Source organism: Rhipicephalus microplus, chromosome 2, assembly GCF_043290135.1.
Source record: "Rhipicephalus microplus isolate Deutch F79 chromosome 2, USDA_Rmic, whole genome shotgun sequence".
NCBI lineage: Eukaryota > Metazoa > Arthropoda > Arachnida > Ixodida > Ixodidae > Rhipicephalus > Rhipicephalus microplus.
The window spans coordinates 267,374,911-267,397,754 of NC_134701.1; the positions used below are offsets into that span (position 1 = coordinate 267,374,911).

General features: G+C 46.2%; 1 protein-coding gene across 2 annotated transcripts in view; it reads left to right on the forward strand.

The window, feature by feature from the left end:
- Window positions 1-22,844, forward strand: part of LOC119170012 (uncharacterized) — a 417,618-nt gene that overhangs the window by 366,615 nt on the left and 28,159 nt on the right. For both annotated transcript variants that reach the window (XM_037421026.2, XM_075881169.1), the window contains 4 exons: window positions 14,290-14,409; window positions 19,287-19,447; window positions 20,776-20,878; window positions 22,275-22,326. In XM_037421026.2, the coding sequence (XP_037276923.2) occupies window positions 14,290-14,409; window positions 19,287-19,447; window positions 20,776-20,878; window positions 22,275-22,326 (436 nt within the window). The remainder of the gene's footprint in view (window positions 1-14,289; window positions 14,410-19,286; window positions 19,448-20,775; window positions 20,879-22,274; window positions 22,327-22,844) is intronic.

The following is a 22,844-nucleotide window of genomic DNA, read 5'->3' on the forward strand; positions in this document are numbered from 1 at the left end:
TATTATGAAGACGAGGGTCCCAAAGTCAAGCGACTGCAGTGGGACCCCCGGTTAACAATAACAATAAAATAATTAATTATAACAGCCTGTAAAATACGCAACACAAGTGAAAAGTAAACAGTGAACTTACATAAAATAACATCAAGTGAACAAAAAGGGCAGTCCGAATGCGACACAAGAACAATAGTAATAAATTATACAAGTAAAACATAATCACGCCATAAAGCAATAACCTAAATTTGCAAAGTCCAATAACCTAAATTTGCAAAGTTCTCGCTAAATGTGAATACTACATATCGATCATCCTTCTGTATAATTTTGTGCTTGTGCCTTCTGACGCTGCCGTGGCTTGTTATTATTACTTAAAGCTATCGCAAATTTTTGAAAAATTTTTTTTTCTGCTATTACGCAGTCGCACTATTGTCGCGCACATGGATTGTGCTCGCTGTGAACCGATAAGTTATATAACGCAATAGATTGTCGAAAGTCACAAATTAGTTTGAAGCTCCGCGAAGTTCCGGCAATTAATAATTGTTCTAGTATAACTTCCCGAAACCACGATATGGTTTTTAGGGATACCTCAGTGAAGGACGCCGTTAATTTCGGCCACTTGGGCTCGTTCAATGTGCACTTAAATCTGACTACACTGGCCTCAATGGCATTTCGTCTCCCATCGGAATGCGGCGGCCGCGGACAGGATTCGATCCCTCGACCTTCGGGCCACCAGTCTAGCGCAATAGCCACGAGACCACAGTGATTAGAATGCCTGTAAATTAGTTTACACGCTGTCTATACCGTTCGCTATTGTAATATTTGGCAGGATACTTTTCGCGTTGATCGGAAATTTCCGCCTCATTGTGGATATCGCGTCACGATCTGTCTGCCGAAATTCTTGCTTCCGCCGTGCATTGTCATTCTTGACAGTGTTTTCTCCCACGTTTGATTATTTTCACGTGCCCTTACGTACCGGTGTAATTTCAATCATTATAGGCCACTCAATAAACGACAGTTTAACAATGTTCAATTCCCGATGGCTTCGCCTAGGGATCGCGATGAGATAAATTTTTATGAGGCGTGTAAAAATATCTTGCGGTCGATTTTGCGGCGGTTCGGGGGCACCGCGATTCGAATAAAAGTTGGTCAAAAGGTTGTAAACGTCCTGTAACAATTCCGTCTTGCTGTTTTCGTTAATACAACACTCCCTCCTTTTTTTTTTTCTCGCGATGGTTTTACATTTTTTTTTTTTGTATTGGAAGAGTCGTAAAAGGAGCCCTTATCTCGTCCATTTATCTCTCGAGCGTTGTGTGTGCATATACACTGTATGCCACCCGTGTGGTTAAAGCCGCCATTTAAATTTTCATTTCGGCCGCCGGGTCAGCGCGCCTATTGATCGGTAGCCTGTAAACACAGACCATTATTTTTGTCGTTTATTCTTCGCCTTGAGAACGCGTACTTGTGAGCGTTTTCTGTAACGACGACCGTTGTAAATAACGAACGCGCTGCACTTTTATGCCTCGATGCCTCGATGAGGCCTCAAGAGCCGTAGTGTTTGCGTCATTAATATTATTTGAAATAGGAGGAGAGGGGGCTAGCGCAGGTTTCATATTCTATGTGTCATTAATATTAGTAGAGAGAGGAGGAGAGGTTAGTAGCGCAGGTTTGCTTAGGTTTACATCATGTGCTGTAGCATAAATCACGTCATGATGTAGCTTCGGCAACGTTCTTTTTTTTTTTTTGGTAACTCGTGTAAGCAGATTATGAAATGCAAGCTTTCTTGCCGTGCTATGCGATGTTTCATGTAACAGTAATAATAATACCTGGGGTTTAACGCTCCGAAACCCCGATATGATTATGAGAGACGCCGTAGTGGAGGGCTTTTGAAATTTCGGCCGCCTGGAGTTCTTTAGCGGGCGCCTAAATCTGAAAGCACACGGGCTTCAAACATTTTCGCTTCCATCGAAAGTGCAGTTGCCGCATCTGGGATTCGATCCCGCGACCTTCGAATCGGCAGTCGCACACCATAACTATCTAGACCAACGCGGCGTGTCATGTTTCTTAGTAGGCGCCCTTGGCTGTCTCTTTGTTGTTGTGCTTTTTTTTGCCAAATTCAAGACACCCTCAGTATCATAGCCGTGCATCCTTGCATAGCCGTGCATCCTTGCATAGCCGTGCATCCTTGGTGCAAAATTAAACAACTGCAACAGCTGCAGGAGCAAGCCGAACGAACATCTACACCGGTATCTGGGAAAATGAAAAAAAAAAACAAGGAAGTTCAGCTCAATGTCTTTCTTTTTTTCTTAAATCTCAGTGTTAGGTGCCGGATTTCTTATGTAACTTCGTGCTAGAATTGTGTTTATCTAGCATCCTGCTAAGTTTCTTCCTTAGAGAAACGAAGTTCAGGCTCTTGCATCCTGCTTCCCTTCCAGGTTGCTCTTGTTCGTCGTGAAGAAAAGAAAAAAAATTATTGGAAAGTAAAGCGAAAAGAAGTGAGTTCGCGTCCGTTCAGTCCGGTTGAAGCGGAGAGAAGAGGATACCCAGACGCAGGGCGATGAAGGAAGTTGCCGCTCGCCACTTCGATGGCGCTCCGTGACGCCGCGTACGGCTTTCGGCTTTGCGAGAACAAAGTTTGGACGCCCCTTGTGTGTACGCTAGTCGGATCTGTCCCGGGAGGATTTCGCAGAGAAGACGAAGAAGAAGAAGCATAAAAAAAAAATCAAGATTGCCTCTGTTTTCTTTGCGGTGCACGTCTCACCATTTCGATATCCGATGCTCGTCGATATTTTGTTTTTGGCCCTTATGATTCTTTCGTTATTCCAGTCCTCTTCCGTTCCTTCTTCTTCTTCTTCTTTTATTCCCTATTCATGCGTTTCTATCTATGTAGAAAAAAAAAGTCTGTATTCCTAGCGATGCTTTACGCTCTTTCGGAGGATTTTCCGCCTCTACTTCGGTGCGCCCCTTTTCGGGATATACTTTACTCACTCCCTAATTCTGTGCAGCGCGGCGTACGACGTATGCGGGTCTTGTCAAGCGTGCAACAATAGCTATATACGCCCGGAGCAACGCTCGTTTATTATACGTCTCCATTATTTGTATCCATTATCACTCTTAGCCCCGCTCTTGTTGAGCGAAAGGATCGCGGAATGGCTGGCGGCACACTAGAGACGATCTGGATTACTCTTCTTGCTCTCTCTACCTATCTGACGCACATGCAGCGGATGCCGGTCTAGTTCCTGATTTGCTTATAGAAAAAAAAATATGACATTTACTCATTTCATGTTAAATAAACTCTTCAGAATTAATTCAACGTCTTTTTTGTAGTCTTGTTTGTCTTGTGCTTCAGCCTCTCTTTACTTCGCAGTTTTCACATAAACAATGCTAAATGGCTCGAAAATTCTTATAATGTCATAGTTTCGACATTTAAACCCCCAAAATACATCATATTGATCGAACGACACGATAAAAATATATGTAAAGCGCGTCTCGTAGCTTTCGTCGCACTGCGCGTAACTGGCGATGAGCCAGCGAATAGTGTATGGTCTGGCGCAGCTGGCGAAGTGTCAGAGGCTTCGCTAAGGCGCCGCCACACTGTTGAGTGCATTTCGATTTTTTTTTGCCCTCATTTATCCGTCTTTCTTTGTGTGTGTGTGTGGGGGGGGGGGGGGTCGGTCAACGGTTCTGCTGCTATTTGCCAACCTATGAGTACCACTACGTTGTTCTGGTATAGTTTGGCAATACCGCGCTTCTTGGCCCGCTAGAACAATCGGGTCTTTGTTATGCGCATGCAGCGCGATATGCCGAAAGCGTGCCCTCGTTTGCGCAACTTCTTTGAAAACTATCGCCGTCGAAGGTTTTCTCATTTATCCCGATTATACTCTTCCATTTTCTTGAACTCCTTCTTTATTGCGCTTCGGTGTTCATTGCATACGCGGCTTTCTCTCTCGGATTCTCTTTTGTCGGCCATTTATATGGCTCTCTTGAAATCACGTTTGTCGGTCACGCCTTCGCATTCGAACTGTTCTCCGCGCTCTACTGTGCGAGTAAGTAGTTTGTGCTGTTTATTGAAACGCGAATCGTTCCGCAGTTGACTTCTAATATGATTAGCGAGTTCTAGTGCTTTGCCGTCATTGTTTTTTTTTTTTTGAATTCTTTTAGACAGTGGTATAAGCGTACAAGCTGCATCCATCCCGCCGCACCGTTTGTATCAGGCGAACTGGGCGTTTCAGTTATCCGGTTAGCGTTTCGTAATCTCTCCTTCCGTAATTTACACAAACACGACATGTCAATTGCTAGTAACTGCACCGAGCTGGAACCGCGCTATTTCGTTTGCTCATGGTGGTTTGTAATTATTAGAGCCAAGTAAACGGAGGCTTGGCCGTAATCACAGACGTGTACAGCGCTTGCTGCAGTTTGGACCAGATACAGTCAATTACTATATTTTCTAATATTTACTATATAGTCAATTACTATACTGTCCAGAGGCATTCTCTTCGCTTCATCTTGTACGGCCGGCGCTCAAATTTCATTACGATGTATAGTTGTACGCGAACAATAGGCTGGTTGAAATAGCGTACGCAAAGATAGCGTTCGCTGCGGTCGCCCGCTTTGGGGCCCGCTCGATGGGGAAGAAATGCAAGAACACACCGTGGAATCACATTTAGGCGCACGTTATGTCCGGCTCGGTAGATCGCATGATTACGTTGCTCGGCTGCTGAGCCGATGGTCGCTGGTGTGACTCCGGCTGCGGCGGTCGCATTTCAATGCAGTTGAAACGCTAGAGCCGTTAATAAACCACCAACAGGTCGAAATTTTCTTGTGTTATTGCAGTTGGGCATGGACCTTCAAGGAACACGCTGACGTGTGAATTTTTTTTAGAAACGGTGCCGTAATTTACATGCGCTTGATACAAAAGGAGGCCCTTGCTGGTTTCAGTCTTTCTTGTCGGTCTTTCGGTCTTTCTGTATCTACGCTCCGTTCGTCGGCTGGGTTCTCCTCCAGGCCGAGTGCTCCTCCTTGCCGTGCGAGGGGAATGGGGGGGGGGGGGGCGAGTGCACGTACGTTTGAGCGGATATTAAAATAATGTGGATGACGAGCAGACGAAAATGCTGAAGTCGCAACGAACACTCAAGGGTTGAACGCTGCCAAAAGGCCCGAACAGGTGAAAGGATTGTTTATTAAAATTGGTGCGGCACACTCGGCTGGTATATAGCGCTGCCACGTTTGGCGTTGTAGAATGTCCCGAACTCGATGCTCGCGTTTACTTGAAATGCTAAAAAATCACCTTGTGTATATTCATTATTATTATCATCATCATCATCAGCCGGACTACGTCCACTGCAGGACAAAGGCCTCTCCCATGTTCCACCAGTTAACCCGGTCCTGTGCTTGCTGCTGCCAATTTATACCCGCAAACTTCTTAATCTCGTCTGCCCACCTAACCTTCTGTCTCCCCCTAACCCGCTTCCCTTCTCTGGGAATCCAGTTAGTTACCCTTAATGGACAGTGGTTATCATCTTTATACGTGCTACATGCCCGGTCCATGTTCATTTCCTCTTCTTGATTTCAACTATAGTATCCTTAACCCCAGTTTGTTCCCTAATCCACTCTGCTCTCTTCTTGTCTCTTAAGGTTACACCTACCATTTTTCTTTCCATTGCTCGCTGCGTCGTCCTCAATTTAAGCTGAACCCTCTTTGTAAGTCTCCAGGTTTCTGCTCCGTAGCTAAGTACCGGCAAGATACAGCTGTTATATACCTTCCTTTTGAGGGGCAGTGGCAATTTACCTGTCATGATTTGCCAGTGCTTGCCAAATGTGCTCCACCCCATTCTTATTCTTCTAGTTACTTCAGTCTCGTAGTTCGGCTCTGCGGTTATTACCTGCCCTAAGTAGACATAGTCTTTTACAACTTCAAGTGCACTATTATCTATCTCGAAGGGCTGCTCCTTTCCGAGGATGTTGTACATTACTTTCGTTTCCTGCAGATTAATTTTAAGACCCACCTTTCTGCTCTCCTTGTATAACTCTGTAATCATGAGTTGCAATTCGTCTCCTGAGTTATTCAGCAATGCAATGTCATCGGCGAAGCACAGGTTACTAAGGTACTCTTCATTAACTCTTATGCCTGACTGTTCCCATTCTATGCCTCTGAAAAGCTCCTGTAAACACGCCGTAAATAGCATTGGGGAAATTGGAACCCCCTGCCTTACACCCTTCTTGATTGGTATTCTGCTGCTTTCTTTATGAAGCACTATGTTAGTTTAGGGACTCCTTAAAGAACATCACATAATGGTAATTTCCGGAGCCCTTCACTACGGTGTTCCTCATAATCATACCGTGGTTTTGGGACGCATGTACTCAAAATAACTACGCTATTATGTTGCGAAGTTAGTTTTAATTGCAAACTGAATAGAAAACAGCCGAAAGGTTGCCTGCTTTTCGACCTATGATCTCCCTTATAGAGTGTCTCTAACCTTTGGTGAGAAGCAAGAGCCGTGGTTTCCGGCCTCCGGCCGTTGAGAGTCGCCTTGGCGCCGCACGTTCTGCTTTCCTGCGTCCAATCGAAGACCAGGACGGCAGGCATGGCGTGCGCCTTTGCGTGCACGGCGGTATGTGCGGCGCGCATCATTATCAACGGTTGCGGCTCCTCTTATCTTCTTTAGAGAGAGAGTGTGTGTGTGTTTTCAGGTTTTTTTTCTTTGTTTTTTGTGAGGTATAGGCCACGCTTTGCTGCTTGAAAGCATGCCGTCACGTCGTCTCTACTCTTGTTGCGTGCAACGTAAATTCCCCATTTGACAAATCGCTGTCGTGGAACGTGTCAAATCTATCCTGGTTAACGTAAAGATAGCGTTGTACGGGCGATGTGCAAGGAGAAAGCACCAAACGCTTGCGCATCGCCCACTTTCCTGGAATGAAACGTCGCTGCACTTTATATTTCTTTTTTTAACGACGTGATCGCGTTAGAAAGCTCGTTTCGCAGGAATTTGGGGCGTCAGTGTCGGCGGCGTCAGCGTCTTAGGTTACGAGCGAAAAAGCAGCGTGGGCCATGAGCGAAAATACGAGATATATGCAAATAAAGATCGCGCCCCGCTGCGGTGCTCTAGTCGTTGTCGCTCTCGACTGCTAAACCTGAAGGTGGCGGGATCGAAATCCGCGCCTGTGGCGGCTGAATTTTCGATGGAGGCGAAAATGGTTGAGAGCCGTGTACTTATGTGCGCGTTGAGGAACCCCGGGTGGTTAGGAATTTTGTGCAATTTTTTTTATGCAGTGGATGACGAAGGTAGAGAATTACGCTTGAAGTCGGTATGTGCCACAGTTGATAGGTGATGAAGAACAAGCTTTCGTAATGGGTTGGAGAATTGGAAGACTCACTTGTTACGCAATACGCATTGTGCGACGCCTGGTCGTTCATTTGGTCTTCTAAAATGCTTTATTACTGATATTAACACCATTCCTTGCCGTAAATCAAGCCTGCCGAAGGCCAATTTAGAAGCGAGTTCCAAGCACTGGCGTGGCTCAGTGGTGCAATACTGGGCTGGCGCGCAGCGAACCCGGGTTTGAATCTTCCTGTGTCATTAGTGTTTTTGTATCTCTTTTTCTATATATACTGGTTACGGACACCGGTGGCGGCGGCGGATAACCACGGCGCCGCGTGTGACCCGTGTTTTGGTTTCATAACAGTATTCGCTGTAAAAGCGGCACGGTGTAATATTTTTGACGGAAACTATGGTTTCAGAAGGTATAGTGCTGTCCAACAAAGCGTCTCTTAAGGTGACTTGACTAGCTGCCGCATTTACTTCCAGACTGGTTGATCTCGTCAGCACTGACGTGTGTTGGCAAAGTTACGGATAATAACGCAGTAATATCTGGGATTTTATGTGTGAAAACCCACGATGTGATTAACAGGCGCGTCGTAATGAAAGGCTCAGAAAGTTACGACCATTTAATGTTCTTTAACGTGCACTTATATATGACAGGACCAAGCATAGGACAAAGCACAGGACCGAATTAACTGGCGGAACATGGGAGAGGCCTTCGTCCTGCAGTGGACGTAGTCAGGCTGATGACGATGATGATGATGATGATGTATCACAGTACTTCTAGCATTTCACCTCTACCGAAATACGACAACCGCGGCTGGAATCGAACCCGCAACATGCGGGTCAGCAGCCAAGCGCCATGACCACTGCATACCACAGCGTCGCACTGAGTTATGGATAACGTTGGTTATTGTTGTGTACAGATGGCCAAATACGTACACGTGTTCGCTAAGAGCTGTTACAGGAACAGCTTTATCTTCACTGCATCTCAGTCGTACTATTAAGCTGTACGCTCGCTGTTGTCGCCGTCTCCTCTGTATACGCGCGCTTCAGACTTTCTCGTACTTAGTTCTACTGCTACTGCGTGCATGGCCCGTTCTCGAAGAGAGAAATAGAGAGAGAGAGTGATGAACAACAACAACAATAACAATTGTGGTCGTCGTTCCGATGGACACTGACATTTCTTGGTCAGCAAATTTGGTTTTCAGGGAGCTGGTAAAAGAACGCGGCGAACAGCGCCGCAGGCAGCGGCTCGTATATGGCACGACGTGAACGACATAGACGTCAGTCAGGTCACCTCAACGTCAACCACCTAACTCGGTTACAACAACTGAGGCTCCGTTCGAACACTCACCGTATAGGACTCACGGCTGAATGGACAGCCCAGCGGACATCTTCATTTTTAGTTCCGATTCTGACGGATGTTGGCAACAGGCGAAAAAAAAAAGGAAGTACGGCGGCGGCCGAATTCTAGTCAGGCCGACATCGCGCACACCCAGGGACTTGCTTTGTTAACGCATCGAAGTGGGGCGGCTGCCCGGCATGTTGTTTCTACTCGGACTTGTTCGCATTTCATTTCGTGTCAAGGCGAGGAAGTTCTTAAAGCATGTTTTTTCTTGTTCAAGACGTCGTTCTATATAGAGTGGACATTAACACGTATGCGCGTCACAATCGAGACTTACGTCTTTTCGCGACGTCCTCACGGCTCCAAGCTGCTGTCATCTGGTTGTCAGAACAGCGCACTTCGCTCCCTTCATATTATTTTTGTTTCTATACATTTATTCGGTACAAGTAGCACGTAGCTCTCTGCCGGAACGAGATTTTGCAAGACTGCACGGACTGTTTCGACAAGCTACCCTGATACGTATGGAGCGAAGAAAAACGTTGGCGACATTGTTACGTCTCTGTCGAGTTTTCTTATCGTGAACCTTGTTTAACCGACGCTACAGTCGTCGAAAGAAAGACGTGCTGAAGAGCGTCGCCGCAGCTATGTATGGGAATGCTTGGCGAAAAAAAAAATAGTGTTCAAAGTTAAAAAAAAGGCTAGAGCTTTTGTTTTTGTTTTTTTTTTGCTGCTTAAAGTGCGCTTTTGCGATTTCAATCTATGCCAACTTCGCGCGATCGTGCTTTCGTTTTTCAGGCAAGTTGTTCCGAACTCGGCGTTAAGAGGTCTGCATGCAGCGGCTCGACGAGTCGACACTGTGTACAGATTCAATATTTAGCCCACCCTCATCCTATATGGTCGTTTTTATTTCTTTTTTTTCTTCCTAACTAAACGTGACTTCAGTTATTTGAAGTAATAAATAATACAGGAGGGATCAGTTTTCGCGACCCATACTATCTTTTTTTCTGAACTGTGGGTGCCCATGTTTTTTATTACTATCCCTTAAGGCATGATACTTTGTGTGTGTATGTGTATCAGGTGTGTGACGTAAAGCTATGGTCACGTATGGAGTGAATCAGTGTTTTGTGAAATTTGTTGTGTATTCAGTGGTCATAGCTTTTGCTTGTACATTCCCTTAATCACAATGCGACGATGTATTTTTGCCACTCAAGCAATTCTTTAAAAAAACAACTTCAATAAAATTGCAGAAATAAGGGTTCTTTGTAAGCAAACTTAAGTTTGTAGCCCTAACCGTTGCAAGTGTTTGTAGTCGGTATGCTTAACTGTGACATGCCTCGACTGACACAGTTTGGTAAATAGAACTTATTCGTAATTCGATTATTGAATGCTGAGATTATTCCGTGCTGTGTTGAACAGCCAGCGTGTAATCGCTCCGTGTGGCTTCTCCTACGTCACAGCGACGTCATCAGTCGTGGCCTCGCTTTTCCCCTTTCTCTCTCTTTCTCTCTCTGTCGTCCATTTGCAACTGCCCCCTGGGTCGCTGTTGCCGTCCCATGAGTTCATATTAAGACCTCTTTCACTCCGCACAGAAATAGCACCGACCCCGTCACGTCATTTTTTTTTTTCCTTGTCTCTCTCTTCGTTAGTTGGTGTTTGCTCTGCCGCACTACTCGTAAGCAAAGCCGAAAAATGCCCTTTGCAGGCGGCTGAATTGTGGGTTTGAGTCGTGATGGTGGGGGAAGTTGCTGTTCTTGGTTCGATGACTAATCGAGAAAGAAAGAAAAAAAGAAAGAAAGGAAGAGAGGAAAAAGAAAGAAAGAAAGAAAGGAAGAAAGAAAGAAATAAAGAAAGAAAGAGAAAAAGAAAGAAAGAAAGAAATAAATAAAGAAAGAAAGAAAGAAAGAAAGAAAAGAAAGAAAGAAAGAGCGCCGCTCGACCTACGTCATTGGTAAAATCTGAGAGCGCGCTAACTCGCAGGGCTTGCCCCTATTCACGGCAACGTGTCGCGCGTAGGCGCTGCCGGCCGAGCAAAGAAAAGGCGTCCAATGAAGGCACGTGTGCGTGTGATTCGAGTTTGGCAATCGCTTCTTGTTAGCAGTGCCTGTAACGGAAGGCCTTGAATGGAGGACATGCTCAGCACTGCGGCGCTGTTTTCCCGGAAAGCGGTAGCTCTTCATTTCCTTGCTCGTGGCGTTCGTTAGGCCCGATGCAGAACTATATAGCGCTGTGATAAATTATGGAGTTAGTAGAACGCTTGGCATTTCGCGGGTGTCTTTGCAGTTTTTGTTTAATAGCGGGAGTACGCAGTATGCGAGACGTTGCGAACGTCTTGGCGTTTTGTTTTTGTTTTTGTTTTTCATCGCGTTGGAGACCTTCGGCTTAATCAAATGAGCCTGCCGGAAATTCGTGAGCGGCAGGACGTTTTATGAAAGGGGCGGTTCTCCTTTTCTGAAATGAAACAAGAAACGAAATGAACTGGGGGTTACAGATTTTTCTTTCACGTTTTAATGTCGGCTTGTGAAGCGTGGTGCTTTTATGTCGTATCTGTTTTGTTTATACTGAGACACCTCCGTTTGGTCGAAACTCTTGTTTTTTGTGTTGTTTTTTTGCAACGGACTTAGCGTCAACTTCGTGGACGAGTGGTCTTCTGCACTAGTTTGTTATTAACCCGTTTTCCACTATAATTACGGCGATGCAGCTTGCAGTCTCTCTCAGCACATCCCGTTTCTGATGATTGATGATTTCAGCGTTGCGTTTATGCAATACGTCTTATACCGCCGGCTTTTTCATCCTACTTGTTTCGGATATACTATCCAAACTTGGGCGAAAGTAGTTTTTGTTGTTTCATTTTGTCATAGAACATCATTGAATACTTCCACCTCATCTCTCTCTCTCTCTCCCCTTCTTCCTTTTGTCTGCAGCTCTTCATTGTTGCAGTCGTTCGTTGTGCGCGTGCAAATAGATGGCTTGCGTTTCGCAAACACCGACAACGAAAGCGTATATACTCGTTTGTTCTTCTGGTGTTTTTTCGAGCAGAGTTTCGCGAGTTTGTCGAAACAGTCGAGCGAGGATTATGGCGGTACTGTGTGGGAGCCAGTGGCGGGTCCAGAGAGGGGCGGTAAGGGTGATCGCTCCCTCCCCCTCACTTCAGTGCCCGCAGTCCACCTCCTATATCACCGATTAGGACAAATGAGTGAAACAACTGCGAGCACACATTAACACTTGATAAAGGAGGCTTTTGCTAGTAAAAACAAAAAGGCCTGGCCATGCCACCCTCTCCAGTGTTACTTTAGGTGACCGCCCCCCCCCCCCCATCCCGCCCCCTAAAATGAGTGGTTGCATCCGTCCCTGATGAGAGCTCTCGTTGCAAAAGTCCACACACGGCTGTGCAAGGCCCACTCGCTCCTATTTATAGGCCTCGTACATGGCTTTGCCTTCGTGGGCTTTATCTATGGTTTTGAAGCTAACGAATAGAGAATCTAGACGGCGCGCTCAGCTCGGCTTGCTGCGTGCAGCTGCTCTCTTCCGCTGATCTAGTGGCCGCCCAATACCCGGCCGCGACGACTCCATTCGTTTTGGGTCTGCGCGAAACGCGAGACCTCCCATAGCTGTACATTCGGCGCCCGTTGGAAAGTGGCTCATGTGTTCGCTGCTATTTGCATGCGCGCCACGCGAAACGACTCGGGCGTGCACCGCTGCAGCAGAGCGCGACGTGCCGTAGTCCCCGCCGTATATTATTCCGCGCGCATGCCTTCAGCCGTGCTCCCAGGTGCAAGGAGGTCATTATTATGACGTTAGGGCATAAGAAAAAGAACCTCAACGCCTCTCTTCTTTTTTTTTCACTTATCACGCTACTCAACTGCAGTGGCAAATGTTTGAGAAACTGGCGTCAGATGAGTTTCTCAAAGATGCATCAAGCAAATAAGTGTAAATTTAAGAGCTCCTTTTGTTGTTAGACGCAGCATAAATGAGACACAAATTATCGAGTCTGTTAGTGTTCATTAATATTGGGTCTGTCAAAGATGCATCGTGATTCGAGTCATTATAGGCTGTGTGATCGATCGATCGCGTGACGTTGTTATTGTTGGTGAAGTGAGATGATCACGCGAGCGCACGCGCCTCAACTTTGGTGCAACTATCGCCCATCTCGAACATTACAGTGTTTTTCTGAAATTTGTTCTCAACGAAAAACGCGTTTTGGTGGTTCCAGGCGGACCTTTCGTTATAGGTTGCGTCGCGTGTATCTCAAATGACGCGAGGCTGCGTGAATCTACGTTGTCGAGGAGCGTGTCAACCTTGTTTAAACTCAAATAAACACTACCAGTGTGCGGGAAATTGTCCCAGCTCAAACTAGGTCGCACAAGGTGGCAACAGACAAATCCTCCTGTGCTTTCCTTGGCTTCATATTGTCACGTTTGTTGTGACGACGAAGGAAGCTGCCGCAAGACTGGGAAGTGTGGAACTTTATTCGGTGGAATGTGCCCGGAAATGAAAACTCAAAAGTGATGCGCGCTGTGCACTGGTAGTAGCAAGAACAGTCGTCGGGCGTCGTGTGATTTAATCATCAGGGGAACCCGTCGTCTCTCATACACCAGTGGTCTAGACTTTCAGCTTTATGGCTGGTGCTCGCGTAAGTTCTCGAGTAGTCTTGACTGCTCGCGTCCTGTGCGTAGTCTCTGAAACATTGCGCTGCGGTCTGCCGTTGCTCACAGTCTTTGTGGGTTGAATACGTTAAAACGAAGCAATAAACGCTCGTGGCAATACGGTCACTTCCAACAGAGTATGTGGGATGTTATAGCACCGCTCTACAATTAAGCTTACGAGACAGTGGATTGCATAACAGCCATCGCCATATATTATATTCATAGTTGTGTTATTAAAGCACTGTATACACCTCGTGTGTAGGCGGCCGGGTCGGCTCTCACCGGGGGCATAATAGTTATCCGTTCTCCTACAACCTCTAACGCTAGGGTTTTTAAAGTGAGCTTTGCCGCTTTGCAAAACTGTGGTGTGGTGAAGCATATAAAAATGGAAAGGAGACGTCATGGTTATGATGTACATGGAACATATGAAGGTCCAGTGGCGGATTCAGAGGGGGGGTGATAGGAGGGGCTATCGCTCTCCCCCCCCAAAGCCCGTAAGCATCCCCTCCCCCTTCCTTCAGTGCTTGCCGTCCACCTGCGAATCATTTGTTAGGACAAATGAGTGGGACCACTGTGAACACACATTAACAGTATTTATGTCATTACAGGGTCTCTGTGCTAGTAAAAACAAGAAAGTAATGACCACGCTCTCCTTTCTGGTGTTAATTCAAGCGACCTCCCCCCCCCCCCTAAAATAAATGGCTGTATCCGCTTCAGTGAAGGTCCGCTTCGCCTCAATGCATTTGTGCTACGTAATGAAGCGTTGTGAGCAGCGAGGCGGTGTTTAATAAATGCACTGACAGGAATTCGGTGTACAGAGCAGGACACCGTAGCGGACCCTGCTCTGCCATTATCTCGCACTTTTGTTTTGATTGTGCCGCTGCATTGCAACCGCGCGCCCTATCGACGAATAGTTCATTCTCGTTGCAGCCTTTCCGCGTGTACCGCGGTTGCAGTGCACTAACCTCGCTGCCTCGTTACGTTGCAGCCACGAAACGCGGACGTCATCGTGGTTGCCCCCGGTGGACTCGTGGAGCTCGGCATGTACGGGGCTGCCCTACGGCTGGGAGGCGGCCGTCGACAAGAGCGGCAGGACGTACTTCATCAAGTGAGTGTGCATACCGTGCGCTTCGATAGTACATGTATAAATGCCGACGCACTTTGCTGCTTGGCAGATTATCGACGGCCGACGCTCTGGTTTGCAGCTATCAGGCTACAGCTTGTTTGCTTGTAGAGTGAAGTTTTGTTTTCCGGGCACAGGTGCGCCCAAATAAGGTTCACTCATGAAAACAGCCGCTGCTGCCTTCGTCGACCTCATGACCCCGTCACAATACGAAGGTTGAAAGCTAACGCTTTTGAATGCGGCATTGCGACACTCTGCAAAACGCTGGTGTAAGAAAGAACGTACGGCCGCTCCAGGGAGAAATGCTCTTATCGCACAATATCTTCCCGTCGAGAGCGCACCACGTAGAACGACGTTTTACGAGCCGCACGTTGATGCTTGCCGATAGCTTGCGCGCCAGCTTATCGCAACCACGCCCTTAGAATCAAAGCCTTCACCGCTGTTGCTCGAGTGACCCCCCTCCCCCTTTTCCCCCGCGTATTGTTTCATGCTTGTTCAAGACGTGCGGTGTGTTTCCTCCCTGCTTGAGCATTCGACGGCAGGTCTAACACGCGGTGGTATAGTGTCAGGTGCGTACTCCAAGCGACCGAGACCTCGCCCAATCTCTGCCTGCGCAGCGCTCACCACCCCAGCTTGCGCAAACTTTACGCGCGGGTAGAACGTATATATGCGCGGGGTAGGGGGGTTACCGACTTGTAGTTTTCGCGGAACATGGCGGTGGCGGTGAAATTAAACCCGCCAAGTGCCCATGTAGGTTCCTATCCTAATAATAAAAAAAATCACTCAATTGCCTAGCAGTGGCGTGCCGAGCCCATCTAAATTTCTTCGCGGTTCTCGTGTCGGCTGCGGCACTTTTCGATGACCGGAACATAAGTTTTTTTTTACATTTATTTTTATAGAGCCATATCGGTTTAGTATGAAGATAACTTTTGTTATATTAGTTCGTCTGTAGTCTTGAGTTGCTGTTCATGTTGTATGCGGCGTTTCAATCACATTTTGAACATTGCAACATTTTAACATTAAATTTCTTTATTCGTCTGAATAGCTGTTCAGAGTGCCGCTTATGTTTTTCCTTCGATTTGCTGTGCCTTCAACTTTTAACGGACCTCTTGCATGCGAAGCTGATGTTCTAACCGCTACGCCATTGCTGTACCATATATATATATATATATATATATATATATATATATATATATATATATATATATATATATATATATATATATATATATATATAGTGTATACTTAAGGGCTCGTTTTCCCGTGTTTTAACACAATATTAATGAGATCTAACAGACAGTAATACCAAGGAATGTACAGGGGAAGTTATTAGAACCATGTATATATGTATATATATAATATATGGGTAAGTCTGGTCACTTGATCAGCATTAAATGGTTAGTAAAAACCACTGAATTTTTGGTATTGATGGGGAAGCAAAGAGAAAACGAAAATTCTAATCAACAGTGATGTGTGACCCAAGAACTAAATGCTCCAAAACTAAATATTGATGCTTTAAAACACGCCTTGTGATGCTCAAGAGCTGCTCCAAAGCTGCTCCAAAACCATGTTATTCCTGCTCCCAAAGCTGCTCCAAAAGAGTGCAGCATGCTTCCACCCCTTAGGAAAGAAGAAAATTTTTTTTTAATAGAAAAGGAAGATTAGCAGGGAGCGTCGTGCCGCCAGCCTCGGCAAGTCGACCTCTGACTCCGCGCCCGTCCTGAGCAGCGCGTGGTGCCGCCTGGGTGGGATCATACCCCCGCAGCTACCGGCAGCACATGCAAGCAAAGCAAGTCAGCCGATTGTAGTTCTCGCCTATCTCGTGATCAGCGCCTATTTCTGCCTGGACTCGCTCGCTGGATTTCGGGCCGACCGGTTGTGCCCTCGCGATCTCTGACGACAGCGCAGCTCTGGCCGACTGGACTCGCCCTACGCATCTGCTGACGCCGACAAGAGCTCTCGTCGAGTGGAGTCCCGTCCTCGGGAGTCCTGTGACCGTGTCCATCTTTTCTATCTTCTCCTTACTTCAGTTGTTCGCTGTCCCTGCGCCTCGCTCTCTCCTTCCTCTATCTCTATCTCCTTACCTTTTAACCCTATCCTTTTGATCCCCCCTTTACCCCGACCCCTCGTGAGCTACTATTGAGGTGTCCTCCCCCTGAGAGACAGTTACGGGGCCCACTTTTCTCTTTTTTTTTTCATTTAAAATCACTCCCCCCCCCCCTATTTATGCCTCAAGTTCTCTATTACTAGATTTTAAGATTGTCACGTGTCGCGCTCTCCTAGCTGTTTGGTTTCTTCACGTTTATCTTACTCCTTTCTCCCCTCTCCTCTCCGTTTTACCACGCACGTTCTTCTGTCACCTCTCTCTCTCCCTCCCCCTCCTCCCCGTCGCGAGAAAGGACCCGCTCGATCCCGCACGTCATCCAGTCAAACGGCATTTGCGGGCCGAATAAACCCTATACGCGCGTGTCGCCGCTCGTTTCTGCAGGACGGCCTTCCAATACAGTCTTCCTCTCAGTCTCGCGCCGATACTCATTATGGCGCTCGCCCGCTGCTTTCATTACTGGCGCAACCGCGCGGCCACCGATCGGGTTGGTCGCATAATCCTCCACGGGGGCCACCCTTTGCCAACCCAATTCCGTGCTGCAGGCGAGCGCTTTCTCTCGCGCTGTGCACATCCATCACTGCCTTGTCGCTCTCTGCGATCATCAAAAAACAAAGAAGTTCTCCTCTTCCGTCCCTCGTGTAAGTGAACCATCGCGCCTGTAGAGTCGAGGAGGGCCTAGGGAGATTAACACTGCAAGCCGGGCGAGTCGGCGAAGAGTGAGCTGCTCATCTTTCGCCCGGGGTGCCACGAATGTGCCTTCGCCCCTTCGGATGACTCGTTGTATGCCAAGACTGAGAGTGCCGACCTTGATTGGGATGCGTCACCGTAACTGGGTTACCGCTGGCGTATCGATCTCCGGCCCGTCACAAGTATGGGATGCTGCCGTGGAGCGCGTGTCAACACAACTCGCATGCCACGGAATTTGGTCGTTTCATCGTAACGCTCGAGCTGTGCGGTAGTTTTTTTTCCTCATGAAGTTCGTAAATGTAGGTTACGAAAATTGTCTACGATGCTTGCAGAGCCGGTGATTATCCTTCCCAAGATGACGGCGTAATAAATGTCAACAAAAAAAGGCTACAGCCACGAAATTCATCTGCACTTTACCATTGTCCATCAGACATTGAGTGATCTATTTATGCATTTTACTGCGATGTCAGTTATGATAAACTTTACGTAAATTCTAGCCGCTGGCGGCGCCGTCGCCGTAATGTTCTGGATATATTTGTATATATTTTTCCTAAAGTGTGTCACAAACATTTCAACTTTTTTTTGTTGTAGAAAATTCTGGATCTCTAACTTGAAACCAATATTCGATATTGTTCGAATATTCTGTATGTCGTGGATGTTGTCTACTTGTACAAGTGATGCGTTGCACCGTGAAAAAAACTGAAATATTTGTTACACGTTGATTTAGTGGTTATTAAGCTGAGGGCCATAAGAAATGTGCAAGAAAGAATAAGAATTAAAATCCGTGACACAGGCTGACATGTCGAACTATAAGCATGGTAATTGACTTCTTGAATTACTGATTTCTTTTTCGATATTCTCTGCCCAAGAGTGACAATTCATGTGCTTGTTTTCTGTTTTCTGGTAAAGGCTTGTGTTGACGATCAGTGTTGCGCTCACGGCTTTTTTTTTTCTTCGTTTTCATAGTCTGAATATTGAAAATGTTGCTTCTGCATATGTTGACATCATGACTGAAGGTTTCAACGTGTGGACAATTCTGTAAGACTTTTTGAAAGGCTCTATGATTCGTATGACTTTTTGAAACGTACTCGTCTACTGATGTACGCATTGTCGCTTTCGTTTTTCATCTGAATATGCTGCGGCTGCTTTTGCATGCACAAGTGCAGCTTTCTGAAGAGACCTGCGCGGGAAATAGGCATAGGAGAAAGAGGGGGGGGGGGGGGGTCTGTGGTTAGAAGATTAGAAAAGGCGCCTAATTTCCCCAACCCGGTCGGCGCAGTGCCTGCGGGGAAGGGAAAAGGGGGAAAAGTGGAAAGAAGAGAAAAATATTCAAGTGAGCAGTGGCATGGTCGTCATCAGCACGAACAGCAGTCCGGAAGCAAGGGTAGGGGTGGCAAGGGGCCCGTCCTCAGCGGTAGAGAGGGGGGAGGGGGGCGTGGCTACGCAAAGGTGCGTGTCCACTCTCTTCTAGGAAGAGGGCGCGGCGCGCGTCAGAATTCTACGCGCTGACGCTCTGCAGCGGATGCGTGTGGTTCAGGCCTTTAGGCGCCGCATCAAACGAGGTAATTGATCGTCGGCGTCCCGTGGCGTCGGGGAGAGCAAGAGTAACGCAAAACAGAAAAAAAAAGTTATCACAGGATAACGTCATAACGACGTCACAAACGTTGACAATCGGCGACGTTCTGCGATCATTATTTGCGTCACTGTTGCTGTCCCTGACGTGACCGTAACCTCACATGACGACGTAGCTTGTTCGAACGCCGTCCGATTGAGTGGCCAGCGCGAAAGCTGGTGAGGCGCCTCCGATCTTGGAGGCACTGCAAAACCATGCTAGGTGCAGAAAGCTTCCAGAGGGTGGCGGTGCAGGACCTCGACTGAAAGAAAAAGGAGATAGCTTTCGCCATCGAGTCGTTTTAGGTGAATGCATGAGCGGAGCTTCTTTTTTTTTTTCTTTCTTTTACGATCTGAGAAAATAAAAGCTATAGATCTCAAATGGCAATGCTCGAGCTTGACCAAGATGTCGCCAGAAGTTGAACGAATGTTTTACTGCTGTTTTCTTTTTTGCCAGTCACGTGAGCAAAACCACCACCTATGAGGATCCTCGTAAGGACTACGAAGAAGAGCCGCCCCCGTCTCCCAGAGAAGTGGAGCTCTTCCGGGATCCGCAGCTTGGCTTTGGCTTTGTGGCCGGAAGCGAGAAGCCCGTTATTGTGCGCTTCGTGACCGAAGGTGAGTGGTGTGTCGTGCCACTTGTGCTCCTTTGTTCCGATCCTGCACGCGCCGATTTCGGCCTCGCGTGCTGACCGCCTTTTGGGAGTGAAGCTGGTCTTTGTGGGACTATTTCACGAGTGCCCAGGTGCATGCGTTATTCTCCTAGCGGAAAAGTCGCGAAACGTTTTGGTCTGGCCTCAGCACGCCTCTCTATCTAGGAGGCTTTCGTTCTGGCTATCCTTGTTGTCTGGGATCGTCCGAGAAAAACTTGCCCCCCCCCCCCCCCCCCACCAAAATCTAACAGTATGCCAGAGGGCAGCACAGGAAAAATGGAAAATGCGAGTACTTTCCCAGACGCTTTAATTCGTTACCGATGGTTTATATCTGGTGCCGATATGCTGGCTACCGGATTTACACATGTATTAGATGGCACCATTAACTCGATAAACCTGTTAAGTGCAATGTGGCAGCTTGCCGAGGGTGCTAAAGAGGAAAGTCCACCTGCAGGGTGTCTTAGCAACTGAGCTTTACTCCGTGGCACAAGCAAAAAGAGAACTGTTGCTAATCACCGCCGGCAAGCTGCCTCCTATTCAAAGCCAGAAATTTTAATACTGATTGAGCCCATTCTGCTTGGCCTCGTAGATCTGGCAACAACGGGAACGCAGCAGTCGACTGTCGATGTTCACTTTCCTTTGAGGTGTGGCTTCGTGGCAATGCACGTCTTCTTGCAGTGAAGCTGCATTGCATTTTAGTAGGAAGTCGTTTGCGAAAAATGCCGCTCGCAGAACGTACTAAACCCAATTGTCACTGAACCTCATTTCGAACTTGTATGCTTGTGTGAGGGTTGTGTTTATCGACGTCTTCACTGACATATTAACACCTGTCAATTTCCCTCATTCAGGTAGACTCCGGATCCGCGATTACACGAGTGCGGCCACAAATCTCTCCTTGAAAAGTACCGTTTTGGGCACTGCAGGTTGTAAACAGTGCCTCAATTGGAACTAATTTTTCCAGTACGTACAACAACTCATTTTAGTTTTCGCACAAAAATAAACATGATCATAACGGTACATACGTCAACCGCGTTGCAAAAGGGTTTTTGTAAAGGCAACTTTGCCGCATTTCGAAGCATCATGCGGTGAAGTATCTTGGAAAGAGGGAAGGGGCCATTGTTGCGGTACACTATAGTACATTTTGTTCCTGAATTGCGCGCACGCGTCATATAGTTAAGAGCGCAAGTGCAATTGCTGACGTCTAAAAATGTTACTGTCAGCTGCTCAGCACTGTTTACTACGTCGCTCTGGCCCCTAAAACGAATTTTTCCTTTAATCTATTTGATCCTGAAGGTGGCCCTAGCGAACACAAACTCCAACCTGGGGATCAAATTCTCGGTATCAACGGCGAAGATGTCAAGAACGCGCCCCGGGAGCACGTGATTGAGTTGGTCAAGTGAGTCCTCATTTGATATGGAATGGTTCACTCAAGATCAATGCTTGTATTAACATTGAAGAGGAGGAAGGTGTAGGTTGCAGACAGATTTAGCTTTGTGACATATGAAGGCAATTGCCCTACTAGATTTCCTGCTTTCAGGCTAGGTTGAGAGCACAATCATATTTATTTTTAAGTGAAATGCAGCCAGGCAATCAAGGACGTACACCCAGGACCACACAACAATGCACATACATTGCGTCCCTATAATGTAGCATCACCTTCTGCGCATTTTTGCACCATTTTTATCATCCACCACTCACAGCGTACCGATAGTATTGATAACATGGTGAAACCATTTCCTGGCCACTGACAGTGCCTAACAAGACATTAGTGCAAAAAAAAAAAAATAGCATCGCTACTAAACGAGAAGTTAGATTTTATTGCTTCAGCTTAAGGAAGGAAACAGCACAGTGAAGGTTAGTGTGTTTGTTTCTACAGTCTTCCTCTGTATTGACGCTACGTAATCTTGAGCCAGAGCCAGGATCACAAATTTCTCTCTTTTTCTTTTAACACAGAAAATAAAAATTTTTCAATTAATTTCCTGGCTTGTGCTATATAAAAACAAAACAAAAAAACTATGTTTCAGTGTTTCTAGTAGAAGTTTGTATGCATATCACAGCCAAAGCATAATGCGGGGCTAGTACAATCATTTTTTCTTGTTTCCATTGCATACATTCATTATACAGTAAAATAATCAGATCTCAAAGTTGTTAATGAAGGAGCCACACACTTTTAAGTAGGCAATGTGATTAGTGCTCTTTCAAAAAACATGTCATTACTTCACATGTTGTTTTGTTGAGCTAGATTTGAGCTGTATTAAGCCCTGCTAGCAACATTAGTGAGTGAGAGAAAGTACTTTGCTCTATAGTAAGAACCATGCTCCTAACATAACACAATACCGATTCCCTCCTCTATTTCTGCGCATTGTACTCAACTACAAGACAACTTAGCAACACAATAAAGTCAGATTTTAGTGTTTATCCTAAAGGTTCATTTTTCTGGGCTGACAGGATAGAATGTGACTCCAAGAAACTTTTAGAAAATGCAAAAAAGTAAGTAAAAGTTTGTTTAAGGAGGCTTAAGTTGAATGATTCAGTCTACTGTGTGAACACTTTAGCATAGCATGCTCTTGACTATACCTATTTCTACTATGAGGTATGGACCAGGCTGGCATATGTGTAGCACCAGAGTATCAGGTGCATCCCTTTAAATGGATAGAGCACTTGTATGTGCTAAGTGATTGAGTTTTTAAAACTATACATGTAGTTAAACTTGTCATATTCATACAGACTAAGTGTATCAATTTGTTTCTCATTGCACAATCTCAGAGTTTTTTTTTTCTGTATTTGCTCAGATCATGCAAGCTCTCTGTCAAGTTGGTTGTCTGTCAACCTCATGTGAACAATGTAAGTCTCATTTATTCTTCATTGCTCTTACTTAAACAAATAATCAATTCATGTAATTGATTGGTAATATTCCTAAGTTCATACATTATTTCCTGCATCAAAGCTGATCATTTCTACTCATTTATGGCACATGGAATTATGTCTGTTACATTTTGTGCTCATCTACTATTAAGTGCTCTAGGATTTCTTATACATGTCATGTTGTTGCACCCTAATGCACAGTTTTCTTTTTTTAAACGATACTCCTAACTGAAAGTGAGCAGTTGCATTCTCTACTAATCTATAGTCTTTTTTGTTTATTTTAATTGTTTGTAGAAAGTACAAATAAACACAACAAAACAGTGCAAGTTTGTTCATCTTGTTAGAAATCTAACTTAAATGAACTTCATTGGAATCTGCCCCGCCGCGGTGGTCTAGTGGCTAAGGTACTCGGCTGCAGACCTTCAGGGCGCGGGTTCGAATCCCGGCTGCGGCGGCTGCATTTCCGATGGAGGCGGAAATGTTGTAGGCCCGTGTGC